Raw genomic sequence first — 14,886 nt, 5'->3', positions numbered from 1 at the left:
GAGATTTTCTTCAATGGTGAAATGCGCTATGCGCAGGTCTTCGAGCGGCCGGATAGCCCGCGGGTGGGTCACCAGTTGAAGGGTGCAACTCTAGCGTCGATCGCTGATCACGCCAGGATCTCATTGGAGGGAGCTCAGCGTCGCGCCGTGTAAGCGATATGCCTCCGTTGACCAACCCCTAGTAAATACAGTCCATTTATTTTAACATGCTTTTCGCTTCTTCTCGATGGCTGGTGGCGGAGTTCTATGGGGCATCAGCGACTGACGATTCATAGAATCGGTCGGCTCCGAATCTTCCCACCGATGTTTGGCGGTAGTGGTTCGGATTTTGGGTTTTAATTTCTATCGGTGATTGATGGGGTTGTGATGCAAAAGGGTGCCAAGCGCGCGCGAACCGTTTACGTACCGGGTATTTGTCCAAATGCCAACAGTTTATGGTGTGCCCCAAGGATTATGATTCTCGCTCGCGTTGGGCGTACAATTTATCATACGGACTCGGATCGGTTTTATTTTTAAGCGCCAATATTTAGAACATGCCACTTATCGCTTCCTTCGCTTCAGATTACGATCTTTCGGACGTGAACATGGATCTCCTTGAGTGATCGCGAAAACAAGGGCACAACAGGTCGGGTTCGTTTAAATGGTACATTTGTTGTATTTTATTTAAATATCGTGACTTTATGATAAGAAGTGAAGTGGAGCAGCGCTTCCCTCGCTAAAGAAGGAGATGCCCTTCCCCGGACAGCTCAGTGTGTAGGGTGCTCCCGAAAGTACTGATGTTGTCGGACGCACATTCTTGGCTTTGCTGGCTGGCTTCAGTCTGACCCCGGACGGACGGACGTCGGTGGTCGTTTATACCACATAAATTACTAGGCCCGAGGCTGACGCCCAGGAGCTGCACGGCAAATGATGAAACGGAACGGGTGAAGCGCATCCAGTACAGAGCTACGGAAGCTCGGCGAGAGATCGGTGAGAAGTTGATCTTCGCCCGGCGGCAGGAACATGCTGGGGCCAGGGTTCCAGCCGTTTTACTGGTACTGGGAGTACTCCTGCGGTCTGGGTCTCTGCTGCTGCTGCTGCTGATGCTGCTGCTGATGCTGCTGGGGCTGCTGCTGAAGACGGTAGCCACCGTTCTGGGGCTGACTAGACTGAGCGAAGCGCTCGTGGTGGCTGGACTGCGGGGCCGGTGTCGGGACCTTGACCACGATGTCCGTCGGCTGGCGGCTGACCTCCGCCTTAAAGCCCTCCTTCGGGTCGGCCGTGTAGGTGACGGTGCGGATGAAGCCATCGGAGTCGACGACTGAGTAGCTGCCCTTGATGACGTTACCGTCGCGCGTTTCCTTGCGGTTCTGATAGTTGGTGAACTCATCGTCCTTCACGTCGAAACCGAACTGATAGCTAGGATTGGGCTGGTTTTGGGATGACACCAAGCGACAAACAATAGATTAACGATACGGTTTGACGACATTTGTTGCTTTTTAATTTATGGTTCATCATTTTGGAAGACTCGGGACCAAGAATTGAGTTCTCCTACCCCTGGTTACATCTCCGGTGGTCTTTCGATCGTACCATGGGGCCATAAATCAGGCCCAGCTTAGTGACGAGCTGTGTTGGACCTGCTGAAGTGACAGGCGGTCATCGTAGTGTGACTTGCTTCCGTCCCCAAGAGTCCAAGATGATCGTCGCGTGGCGTCGCGAGTGAAAGGAGACCCCGGGGGTGTGTCAAAATAATCTCACGGCCCTGGTTCACGTGTGCACGTTACGTCATATAGTAAGGGACCGCGGAACCGAAGATCGAACGAGCAGCTGTCGCGCCAATGTGGTTCAATGGTTGCTTCCACGTTTACGGCGACGCAACCTGCCCGCGACCTGCCATCATGCAGCGCACCGGGCGCCGTTATGTAACCGACCCGTAGGACCGTGCTGCAGGCCGACCGTCTACGAAGGCTGGCAGTGAAAGAACTGGCGAATGAATTTGCATGCTCCACTAGCTTGCCAGCTCGCCAGCTGTCAGGGTGACAGCGGGGAAAGTAAATTGATTCATTAGCCGCCAGGTGGCGTGGCGTGAAAGAGAATCGGTGATCAGATCGGTCCATTATGTAGGGCTTTTGTTGCAGTTATGTCACATAATTCATGGGATGCCTCCTGCTTTGACCAAACAAAAGCCCACGAAAGTGAACTAATTTCACGCAAGACGATGGAGTATTCGAATGACCAACACTGTGGTTCAGTGAGATTATGTGAAGCGATCATCCAATCAATCGAGATCGAGCCAAGAGGCAGTGTTAATATAATTTTCAAGGTTAGTACACTACCAGGAATGGATTGGATACCGTCAGCCGTGAAGCAGCCCGATCACTAGATAACCATCCGTTCAGGAAATGATCAGGTGACGTCATTGGCCGCGGTTGAGCAATAAAAGCTGATTGTTCAATTTCGGGGAGCGCACTCCATTACGCCATCGAAGTGAAATTGCCTGATGCACCCGCTGTGTGCAGTAATCGTTTGAGGCGAATGAACGGAACGCCCGAAGAAAATGAAAATGGAGTGTGCACTTCCATACCGGTTGGCGGTGGAAGCTGGTGGCCGGAAATGGAAACAGACAACAAGCAACAAACCACTTTCATCTTCATCGGGAGGGTGGGGTCCAACGACAGTGACCGGAAAGCCGGGCGCCCGAGAGAGATTCTCCCGACTTCGGCGGTTCGGACCTAATTGGCGGTCATGTCAAACTGGTTCGCTGACCGACGGTTTCGGCGAGGTTTGAAGTTCAACGTCCACCAGCTGGTCGACCGGCCAGATGATGAGGTCGTAATCAGTGTCCAAGCCCCACACGGAAATGCAAGCTTCCTTTGGGGACACGGCTGGGGGTACAGGTTTTCTGTCGCTAGGTCTGCTATTAATGCGCGATCCCGCATCGTAATGTGACTTTCTACCGGGGGGGGGGGGGGGGGCGGTGCCGGTAATTGTTGGCCGGCCAATTTATGTCTACCCTACTACTTACATCATAGTCCTCCTGGTCTTCCTCGAGCGGCTGCTTCTGGCCTCCCTGCAGGTACTGTGGCCGAGGCTTGGACACCTTCAGCTGGGGCTGCGGCTGGGGCTGCTGGTACTGCTGCTGCTCCTGAACGTACTGGATCTGCGCGCGGGGGGGGCAAGCGAAAAAGGGGAAGTGGCGTAGAAAGTTAGTTGTCAGTTTCCTCGTGGATCGCGGTACGACTTTTTAATGGTTCATTAAACACGCCGTGTACCAGGAAGCAGTGGTGAGGTTTAGTGCATGCTGTGGCTGACTTTTTGCTGTATCAATAAATGATTGGCGTGATTTTATGGCCCATCGAATGAGGTAGGAAGTCTTGGGGTTCGTGTTCGATGGTGGACTAATCTGCTGTAGGATTAAGCATTGGATGCCGACTTAGATCTTACTGAAAGAGATCGCTTACCTGCTGTGGCTGGTACTGAGGCTGGTACTGGCGGGCCTGTGGCTGTTGGTACTGAGAACGCTGGACCTGCGCAACGAACAAGCGGCCGAAAGCGTTAGTTCCTCCTCAACGAATCTTCACATTAGCTCGCCGATCCGAATCGCATACCTGATCGTGGACGTTATCCTTCAGCCGAATCTGTTGCCCCTGTGGTAGGTACTGCGGGATGTGCTGCTGTTCCTGGGCACCCTGCTCGTAGATCGGGGTCCCATCAGCCCGTCCCTGGGCCGTGCCCTGGGCGCCGGCGGCTTGGGCGATCTGCTGGTAGTACTGCCGCAGATACGCCGGATCGACGGCCTGCTGGGGGTAGGCGGAGGCAAAGCCTACGCACAGGATCGACGCCACAACGAAGGTACGCATTTTGGCCACGGGACACTCGTCTGTCACCTGTCACTCGATACGACTTCACTTCAGCAAACACTACACTACCGCCTGGGATCTCTCTGAAGGGAACACTCTCGCAACGTACACTTTCTTTTCACGAACTGCACGCGTTTCTGTACCGACGGCGACGGCGGCAACGAACAATGAGCTGGCTGCTGGACCGATCGCTACGGTTTATATATGGAAGGTGACTGCCGGTGCTGCCGGGCGAAGCGGTGGGGAACCGATCGACTGCCCTCCCTCGTTTTTTGACGTTTAATTTCGCTCCATTTGTCTGCAGCTGTTGGTCGGCCGATGCCGACCCGAACCGAAGACCGATCGGACCGATCGGTCCGTCGGTCGATCGGTTGGTTGTTCCTCTGGAAGGGCCATTCACCAGCTGGGGGCACCACCCGCAGAAGATTACCCTGTGTCCTGTGTGTGCATCGTGTTGGAGTCTCGGTACCCGGGGGGCTCCAGATAGTTTGCCAGTGATCGATATAGAACCTCTGGAGCCGGAGGCCGAACTTGTACACGTTGTGTTCGAGAGTCACGACTTTTGCCAATACCCGGAGAACACTCCGGAGGACCTACGCACCGAGCCGAGCTGATCGATCGATCAAAAGCCTTCCAATTGCCAGTGCCCTGCTGCGCCACCGATCACCGTCGGTGGAGACCATCACCGCTGTACATTCCTCACTGGCGGGTGTGGTACGTACACTTTAACAATTAGCCTGCGCCTGGCCACGGATAGAAGTGGCGCACCTTGGTGAAGGTCGCAAAAAAACGGGCCCCAAAGGGGGTGCCAAATGGAACCTCTATCGAGGTTCTTGTTGTTCGTCTCGGTGTCGGACATCGTTTGATCGGCCCCGTCACTAGCTCTATCTCGTTCGCTTGGTGTCTCCAACGCACGCAATCTCTCCTTTTTTATCCTGCCAGCCTCCGATTGGTGTCCACTGGCGAGTTGGAAGGGCCGACAGGCGTGTGCTGTGCTCTAGGTTCTGGTGGGCTCGATTTTGCACCACTGATAAGTTAGCTAGAAGACCCGACCCGATCGCCGCCGCGGGCTTCTCTCGCGCTGACATTTAGCGGCTGACACGCACGTGGGAGCGCTCCAAACACTCCCAACCAGACACTCTAACCAAGTTGCTAGTTATTTGGAGAGAAAGGTGTCTCGAACGGTCAGGGCTTAGACTTGGTTTACCTGGGGCTCGCTAGTCGCTAGTGCGTAGACCGAATTTCCTAGAACTGGTTTGATTGCGCCAAGACGGTGCGTCGGAGTGTTGGGAGTATCGTGCCGTATACTCTCACGTACCCTGCCTGAGACAGTTCCAGTTAGTGGGCTAGAAAGTTAAATGTTCAGCTGTGCCGTGGAGATATGACAGTTGTTACCACAGGTAGGATGTAACGCATTCTGCGACGCATGCGAAGTGCAATTTGTTATGGACCGCGTCGTCGGTCAACACTGTCATCGGCTCCACAAAATGGGGAGCTGCTCGGTGCTCTACTTTTCACGCCATGTCACGCCAACACTCTGGACTACGTAATCGGCCCGGTAAAGACCGGGACCGCGCGTAAAGCCGGGAAGTGAAGCGAAGTGTGTTGACTGAACTTTCGATTCAAGGACACGGCGGCTCGTTTCTTTCCCGTAGTTGTGCCGCGAGCGTGCGAGGTTTTACATAAGTCAAGTCGAGGAGCCGTACTTTCGGGGTCTGGAAGTTTTTTCGGCCCGACCCGACCGTCATTGTTTCAGTTTTGCGCTCCAATTTGCGAGTTCCCTCACCATAGTAGCCAGAGCATCGGTTTTGGGAAGATCGTACACAGCATCTTCGGATGAGATCGAGAGGTTTTTGCGATCGGCGCCTTTAGGCCCATTTCGCCATTCGCCGGCCGCCACTCTGAGATCGAGCTCAGCGAACGCTTCTCAAGAGTTTATCTCGCCAGACCCCCTCGCCACAATGGCTGTTCGGTGGACAACAATTTGGCGGGCGGGCGCGTTTTCGGGGCTACGCTAATTATGTTGTTACACTCGGCGTTCGGTCAGTTGACCCGGATTTGCTACTCCTAGCGCACTCCGCCATGCGATCGATAAGTTCAACTTCATGTCTGGGATCCAGTGACCCAGATGGGGGAGAGTGCAACAGTTCACTTGACCGAGCGTTGGCGAATGTAAGCAGTTCGACTGAGATTCGTGGGACTGATTGGCAATCACAATGCGCCCAAGAGCGATTGGATGGCGCCCGAGATGATGATGATCGTTATGTTTTGGCGTGAGCTTTGTTTCAGTGCTTTCGTTTTCGAAACATGTTGCGGGTGTTGCTGTGCTTCGATCACTGTTGCAAACGGCTGATTCCATCTGAGTTATGATTTTGGGTGCACTCGTAACCATCATGGTAGGTGCCAAGTTTAACTTTGCATAATAGCTGCCGAAAGAAGACCGGCTAAAAGTGAGGTTCAAATCGGGTTTCAACCAATGTTTTGGGCATTACTATTCTGACATTTATTAGGAAAATTTAGACCACTCAATGCTCAATGATTGGGGCAGTCTTCGGGTGCCAATTGCTTGCCAATCGACCACATCCATCTCAACCGCACCATATGAGGCAATGAAGTCGGTTCTGCGCGGCTCTCATCTCAACTCAACTCGAGAAGCCACTCGCGAGCCCACTCGATCGAGAGCTTGTAGCAAGCGGTTTTATCATCTGCGTCCGTGCAACGGGTAATTAGAGGTGCAGAAAATGGAACCAGCCTGATCACGGCGCCGACTTAATTATCAGCCCGATTGCCCGTGTGCGATCTGGTAGCGCACTCGGGGGGCCGGGCCCTCCCAGAAATGGAATCGACATTGGCCAATTGGGCTTGAAATGTTTCTCACACCCGAGAGGGTGTAGCACACGGTACCGTTGCAATTCTTGAGACCGATCATTGTCTGGGCGGCCACAGTGTCAGCGGCAATCTAGAACATCTTTCGAAAGCGTTGAGCGTTGAGAAAGAAGCGTGTTGAAGAAGATCGAGTTTCAATCGAGATATTCACCACACGCGCCCCGCGCCGGGGTGGTGAGACACGATCGGGGCAAAAGTGGGCCACCGCGTAATGAGGTCTCAGGCAACACAGTAGTCCAAGCCGGGTGAAAACGGTCTCAAGAAGAAGTACACCGGGGGTGAAAGAAAAACTTGATCCAGCTGAGACGGTTCGACCCGTAGTTTGTAGTGGTGTTAAGCCGGCGTCCCGGGGGCTTACCATTGATCCTTTTGCGTTGGTCAGCCGGGCCTCCCTCCCAGAAGGTGACCCGCAACCGGTTAGGGTTACCCTTTTCTCTCCGGGCCGAATGCTTTTCGGGCCTGGTTCTTGTACGGCGGGTTGCGTGTTGATTTGTTACTTACTCTGCTTCGGTTCAATTCTCGCTCTCTCTCTCTCTTTCTTTCTTTCTCTGGTCCTCCGTCTTCGCGAGCTTCCCGATATTGGCGAGGGCCGATGACATAATCATAAAGTACGCACGAAGAGCGAGACGCTCGTTTGCAACGCGATAGCGCCAGACACCGCGCGCGTTGCCAAAACAGTAACGTCAGCCAGCAGACCTGAACCGCGTTGGCCAGCGGCGAAATGTAATATTATATCCATTTTTCGATGCCGCTTTGGGTTTTCGGTTTTTCTGCATTCTGCATGAATGGCAGTAACGGCTAATGACCGGTGATGCGTTATGCGAAGGGCCTGCCGGTGTAACCTGTCGTATAATGCGAGCATGCGACAGTGGAGCTTCTTTTTGCTGCCTTGCTTTACAATTATGCGCCCCGGTAATTGGGCCATTTTGCGACGATGAGCATCAAAAGGTCCCCCAAAAGCATAATAGAGAATGGATTAAGTAACGGATAACATCGCTCGCTCACGCTATGGGTTGCGGGCGTAGAGTGGTGTTATGTACGTTCAGGATAGAAGCGACTCCATTCAAGTAAAACAGTATGTATAACTCTTTTTTATCAAAGCATGGGAAATCTTTACTGTGTGAGGATATCTTTCTTCTTTTTCTGGTCAATCTGATTCGATCGTGGGTACACTTTACTAAACGTATCAAAATAAACCAAAATGTGCTTAGCCTGCATTATTTTCAAATTCGGGTAGCTTTCTGGTGAATAGCCAAAACTGTTTAAGAATTCATAAAATATCGACAACCTTTTCAACTCACAGCCTTTCAAAACCTTTATAGTAGAATTTTACAGCGAACGGGCAACGTTTGATCAACTTAGAAGAGATTTGGTAACCTTATTTGAGTCCACATGCACCCAATACTTACCTTAACAGACATATTTAACTGTAAAAACATTGGGCAACATTGGGAAACAGCTTCAACTTAGCAGTAATTGGCAATCGAATAATTAAATTGTGTTTAGAATAACTTTAACACATGGGCTGAAAAGTCTGGGTCCTGGCGCTAGTCTGATTGCGTTCACCACTTTTTCAGTTAGTACTAAACTTAAAAAAAAGACGTTATAATTTCACGGCATTCTACTAATTTGAATCATTATGCTAAAAGTTACACTACTTTTGTAATTTTTTAAACAATGGATCAAAACGATTTCGTCTTTCAATGTTATACTAATTCTTGATGGGAAAAAATACTGTTCAAGTGAAGCAATGGCTTGGACGGTGTTATAAGGAATCCGTTCCATCGAAAACAACAATAAAACGTTGGTTTGCTGACATCAAACGTGATCGTAGAGACACCGATTATGCATAATGCAGTGGACGTCCAAATGAGGCGGTAACGCAAGAAAACATAACGAAAATCTACAAAATCTTTGAAATTATGAAGAAATGAAGATGCGTTTCAGTGCAAGATGCTTTTCAGTTCATGTGGTATCACTTAATTTCGTCAAGCAGTGCATTGCTGAAAGAGTTCGTTGATTGTGAAGGCCTTTATGTAGGAACTATGGAGCATCCAATCTACACTGCTGTTTGAAGTCGTTTGATAAATTAAATGCCCCTACGAAGTGTTCCTCATTATTATTTTCTTAATTGTTTTTATTTGTTCAACGTTTTGTATGTGCCTCTCGGCGCCATTACAAACCGAACGATGATGAACCAGCGTACTAGTGCCACCGTCCCTGCGCAGGATTCAGGGCGCCACAAAGCCTGATTATGCTATTTGCGTTACATCAGCGTTTCGTTTCTGCGCTCCCCGAGACCCATTTTCGGTCCGACCGCCCCAATCCTAAATCATACCTATTTGCAATATTTATTTGCCATAAATCAGCATCGCCCCACAACAATGGTGTGCCGGTCGTTGTTGCCCCGAGGATGCAGTTTTCGACTAACGAACGTTCCGCCGTCGCGAATCATCATCTCGAGCTGGCCGCAAGGCACACTCCGGAGAATGGGACCGAACTGGTCGGAGAGTGATCTTGACATTTGCTGCGCTGCGCAGCGTACGCTTTTATTTGCTAGCCCCCATCGCGCTAATCCTGCCTGGCGTCTTTAGGTCGGCTACGGCTACGGTTTGGTGCATCCAGCACCCGCACCCTAACCTTCGTGGGGGTCGGCTTGGACGTGATTGAGGTCCCAGTAGTGCTCACCGAAGCCTCCCTTCTTGTCGGCCCACTTTACCTGGCAGATCGAAAGAATACAAGCAAATTAGTGACCACCGTCTCCAGTCCGGCGGTTGGTTGTTAGTGGCCGAAATGGAGTAGGAATTACTTTTTTCTGAAACACCCCAGCACCGTGTGAGCCCCGCTCGAGCTGTTCCACGTAGTGCTGATCGTTGCCGCGTCTGGCGCCGGCAGCGTAAGACCCATCACCGAACAACTCAAGGAATCTACGATAAGATAGGCGAAAAGAGCAACGTTAGACGACGCGATCTAAAGCAATGAATTGTGGGAGCGGAGCTTGGGTTCGGTTAAGTCGGTCGGAGTAGGTAGAGGGTCTTGGCAAAGGCAAGCGTAAGCGTAACCGGTGAGCGAGCTTAAAAGAACGGTAAGACGTTTACTTTTCCTTGATGCCTGTGCTGCTGGTGGTCCTGCCGTTCATAGCGCTCCTCCCAGCCATCGTTCGACTCGAACAGGTGACCAAACTCTAGCTCCAGCGGTGACTTTTGTAACAGGAACGTGTCCCTTTTCGGGAGCAGGATGGAACGACAACCGTATCAATCTTATCACGTCAAACACTCGCGTTTGTTAGGTACTTACTGGAAGTATTTACTATCGCCAGGCGCATCGGAGCGATCGTTTGGACCGGCGATCGGTGGCTGTGTATCGGATCGTCCGTACGCGAAGACCTGAGGATCCGACTCCTCGTACCGTCGGGGAGCATCGTCCTTCGGCGGGGCCATCCGTGAGTGCCGTTTCGGTCCGGGGCCCCGCTTGATTCGATTTTCCTCGTCAACATCGAACAGCTCCACGTCGTCCTTGACATAGCGGATCTTCCAGTAATTGTAGTCGTGGTCCGTCTGCCCGTCCGCCACGCGCATCCGGGCCCGCTGGTCCCTCGGCCGCTTGGTCCGGATCTTCCTTCGCGGTTCCTCCATGAAGCGCCCCGTATCGACGTGGAGCCGCCTACGGTTGTACTCCTCGACCGGGTCCTCACCCTTCACGTAGCTCGGATAGTAGTACACGGTGTTGTACGAAGCGCGCCCCGGGGACGGTGCAAACAGTTCCACGTCTTGCAGATAGCTTCCGGTGACCACCGCCAGGACGATTGACAAGCCAATGAGCAGCGCGTGGTACGGTCCCATTCTACTTATGGCACCGAAAACGTCACCGTTTCGAGGCGTGTGCGTCGTGGGCCAAACGTCAACTCATACTGGGTGGGTAAGAAAATGTCCCAATAAGTTTTATACGTCACGGGAGTGTACGTTTTTTCCACTCTACGGTTTCCTTTCGGAATCTGTCACCGCACCGCAGACTGCAGCCGATAAGCGAAACAAATCCCAATATCGCGCCACAATGACTTGCGGCGATTGCGTAACGCGCAATGGAATGCGGTTTACGGTGACCGATAATTTCCCTCGAAAACGAATTAATATATGGAGTTTTTCTCGCTGTGACGTCACAGGAGTTGTTGATATTTCACGGACCGAACCGTTATTGTTGTGTGCGGTGTTCGTGGTGAAGTACGAACATGTTTACTCATCTTTTAACAGCCGGCCGGCCTGTTCCGGTCCGTCCCTCAGCAATCCGTTACCCGCGGAGCACGAACGTAGCCGGTTCATTAAGACACGCTCCCGACGGCCGCGGGTTCGGCGAAGGAAACAAAGGCGAAGAAGTCCCCACCCCCTAAAACTCATTTGTCGGCACCTTTCCGGTTGATTCCGCTAATTTCGCTGCGGTCTCGGATTTTTCGGAAGTGATCAAAAACGAATAGCCAATTTAAAGTTACCCTTTTCGCATACACCGATTGTTCGGCGGCCGCCACTCTCAATCAGTGCGCAACAATTTGCTTACCTTGGCTTTTTCCTCTTTCGCTGTGTTTTTCTTCTACCGTTGTTTTGGTGGTGGGTTTGGTTTTTCACGGTGGCCATTTTTAATTTTGTTTTACTTTTTTTTCTGCCGATTTTCTCGGTTCGCTTATTTTCGGTTACGAGCGATTGATTGGGCTTCCGGTCGAAAGCAGAAAAGTGGAGTGTAACGCTCGGCCAGGAGAGAGCGAAGGAGTGAAAGAGTGTTTAGAAACGAATCAGAAGTGTGCAAAAGAAAATGAAAGTTCACACAAATCGACATAAAAAATAAATTAAATAAAGATGTAAACAGGAAAAAGCGGCTCGGCGGAAAATGTCAACGAAAGAAGAATGAAAATCAATCAAAGCGAAGTAAGACAGCATGCAAATGAAGCGATAAGGAACGACAGAGGGCGGGAAAACATAGGCGAACATACTATAAATAGACCGATCACTTCGCGGCGTGGGCGCTGACTGTGATCGATTGTCAACCGACCCGGGTGCGTTGTGTAAGCCTTGGCCAAGTAACGATCGCCGGAGGCGCAACAATGAATCGATTCGATTGTTGCCAACCGATGACGATCGTCGTTTTTGTGGTCGTCTCGGCGTTCGCGCTGTTAACGGACGCCACGTACCACACCGCGGACACGAGCAAAGGTGAGCGGATCAATCGCGATCCGGCCCGGCTTCCGGCCCGGCCTGCCTGGTAATAAATCAGTTTCCATCTTCTTCTTCTCAGGCGGTAATCGCATCACCGGCCGTGTGCAGACCCATCTCGCCGGGGGCTTCATCGACGAAACCGTCCCGGGTCGGCGCCAGCCCCCAGGCCACACGGATGCCGGCAGCGCTGAAGGATGCTGCGGCGCTGGCGGCGGCGATGTAGCTTCCCGTGAAGACCACGGGTACCGCGTCTTCCACCACAAGAGACCCGGCCACGGCCGGGCCGTCCACGGCCGGGCGGTCCACGGGACCAGTGGGCCGGTTCACACTTACATAAAGACGGACAAAAATGCACACTTTAAGTGGGGCGTTCGGCACTTTGTCGGCAACAAGTACGCCCGGTAAGGGAAAGTAAAAGCGTTCGTTTCGGGGAGGTTTGCGTTGGACACAACGCGCTGACCATCAATCCCGATCCCGTGGCCCGATGCATTTAACTGTCTCGCTGGCTGGCCACCGGATGATGCTGCTGAGGGGCGGTTTTTGGGTGAGAAAATGGTGCTGCCAAATTCAAATCTCAAGCTTCTCGTTGTGTAATTTGTTTTGTGTCAAATTTGGCGGTCCATAACGGGTTTTTCGACTGCGGAAGACAAATTATTGCAGTGACGGTTGGTTCGGGGCGACCAGAACCGTTAAAACTGATCAGCAGTTTTTATTGCACTAGATGCGAGTTCCACACGGCCTAGGATCGAGTTGTTCAATGATTTCCGTTGAATGAATGTTTCAATAAAAATACTTACCTATATAAGCTATATAACAGTTACATAAGTGCATACTTACTATACTAAACAATAAACATACACTATAGAAGTCGGTTTGCAGGAGGTTTTAATTCAGTTGTGGATCAGCGTTGACACAAAGCCAGGGTTTTTTCGGAACAAAAGTATGTGATCTAATGTTACGATTTATTTTTCAAATAAACCTTTAAAAGCCAATAAATCGATCCATAATTTGGTTTACCCCTAACTACTGAACAATAGTATTGGAAGCTGTGCATTGCTATAAATGTGTGATCCATCCTCGTCTTGGGCCATTCCTGATATAATTCATAATTTGAAAATGAATGCTATATACCGTATTCGATTGGAATTTCATGTTTTTCCTTTCAAAGTCGGTCCACATTTTGTGAATTAAAAAAATATATCTCTAAAAATATGCAAAGAAAGTTCAAAAATAACATCTTGACTTTGGCCTTGTTTATTGTTTTATTCTTGGGTGAATTTCCTGTTGAATCGCTATGAAACTCAACTTGGAAAATAATTTACAATTTGATTGTTCGAAATTTCTTTCGGAGGCGAAATTCTAATTTCAGTTGAAATAGAACACAACAGCATTTCCAGCTTAGATTAGCTTACCCTCTAACAATTCACTTTCTAGAAGTAATTCAACAGCCTGCAGAAAACTATTAGTTGTGGTATCGGGCTCAGCTCAGCTTATGCTTTGATCTTCGGCCCGAGAACAATTCTTACCTTTCGGAACGCTTCCATCCACCGGAACGCTAACGAACGCTTGCGGATGTTGTTTTCCCACTGTAAACGCAGCTGTGCAATAAAATTCCAATCCATCCGAACTGGACGTGGACGACGTTTGTCTCGGCGTTCATTGAATGCAGTATGCAAATGAGGTGCGTCCGAAAATACCCGTTTTCGTGAAACGGCCGAGCGACTCCGTTTCCCACGATACAGCTCGCTCATCGTTCGGACCTCAAAGGGACATCTAATGATCGGAGCGAAAGGAGTAACCGGCAGACGAAGAAAAAAACGCGAGCCATTTCGGAACAAAACTCATATCACTCTCGGTGGCCCGCGGAGTGCCCGAGTGGCCGAAAAAGTAGCCAGTCCAGTTTTCCACCCCAGCCCGTTTTTTGTGTGTCCCATGGGCCACTTTTCCCGCGGCACCCAGAGGACCGGTTTTGGACAGAGGACCCGGCCCGGACCAGCGCGATCACCCTTTCCGGGACAGTTGCGCTCGACCATTGCGCTGGCTGGACTTTGCTGCGTAAGGGTCCTTCCGCCACGTTCTGCGGGCCGAAGATCCTGGCGGTGATGGTCGGCCCGACAGGGTTGGAAAGGTCATCAACGAATTTATCCCACTAGGGGACGGTGAATCAGCACGGCGAAAGGATACGGCCTGGGGCCGTTCGGTTGTGTGTGATGGTCTGAATAGATGAAGGGATTAAAACTGTTTCGCCACCGGAGAACAGAACTGAGATCGGGAGAAGCAGATAGATGGGCCACGGGCAATGGACAAACATTTGTTTTGATTTGATTATCGAAGTGCCGGTTTTCCTGTTTCTTCCATTTTTTCTAAGGCACCAATGTATTCGCCATTCGTTAGCTAAGCAAGTTGATTTGAGTTAATTCAACGAATACTGGACATGATTGCGGACTCAGAATTGCAAAACTTTAAGATTTTTATGATGTTTGTTTTGAACAATTTTTTTTTCGTTTCCTTTTCTTATTTTGCAGAACGTTTAACTTTCTGTTCTTTCATTAACCACACATTCAAACAGAAATCCCCGATTTATAGCACAATTCCAGCACAGTCGCAAATGTAGCTCACCGTCATTCCTGCAAACAAATTTGACACCCGCCCGGGTGATGTCCAAACCGGTTTAGTTCCCACCAAGCTCACCAAGCAGGAAAGGATTCTCATCAGCGAAGGGGTCACTACACCGTGGAAAATCTCGAGCGCCAAATGTCGCAAGATCACAACGACCAGCCAGCGCGAGCCGGCACCGGAGATGATATATTGAGATAAGACCCTCATTCGGAAAAGAAAAAAAAGGATGCGCAAGGACTATCCGCTGGCCGCGGCGCCCGGAGGCGCATACCGATACGGGTCAACCGGGCAGCCGGGGATGCGGGTTAACCACCCGGTCCTGGACAGCACCGCTGATT

General features: G+C 50.9%; 1 protein-coding gene across 1 annotated transcript; it reads right to left on the bottom strand.

Moving 5' to 3' along the window:
• Positions 1 to 1,028: 1,028 nt before the first annotated feature.
• LOC128268122 (activating signal cointegrator 1 complex subunit 2 homolog) lies at positions 1,029 to 3,839 on the bottom strand. The gene is made up of 5 exons (XM_053005141.1): positions 3,588 to 3,839; positions 3,441 to 3,506; positions 3,005 to 3,139; positions 1,180 to 1,409; positions 1,029 to 1,143 (listed from the first exon to the last, which is right to left on the bottom strand). Exons 1-5 carry the CDS (start codon positions 3,837 to 3,839, stop codon positions 1,029 to 1,031), a joined length of 798 nt encoding a protein of 265 aa, XP_052861101.1.
• Positions 3,840 to 14,886: the final 11,047 nt, after the last annotated feature.

Source organism: Anopheles cruzii, chromosome 2, assembly GCF_943734635.1.
Source record: "Anopheles cruzii chromosome 2, idAnoCruzAS_RS32_06, whole genome shotgun sequence".
Classification (NCBI taxonomy): Eukaryota; Metazoa; Arthropoda; class Insecta; order Diptera; family Culicidae; genus Anopheles; species Anopheles cruzii.
Note: the sequence above shows the minus strand (reverse complement) of the source record. Positions and strands in the feature narration are given on the sequence as shown.

What these genes read in the sequence shown, in the direction of transcription:
- LOC128268122 (XM_053005141.1), bottom strand. Translation starts at nt 3,839, where the DNA reads ATGCGTACCTTCGTTGTGGCGTCGATCCTGTGCGTAGGCTTTGCCTCC. An exon ending in CTCAGTACCAGCCACAGCAG is followed by an intron (nt 3,140 to 3,440) that starts GTAAGCGATCTC and finishes CCCCGCGCGCAG; the next exon opens with ATCCAGTACGTTCAGGAGCA. An exon ending in AAGGTCCCGACACCGGCCCC is followed by an intron (nt 1,144 to 1,179) that starts GCAGTCCAGCCA and finishes CGCTCAGTCTAG; the next exon opens with TCAGCCCCAGAACGGTGGCT.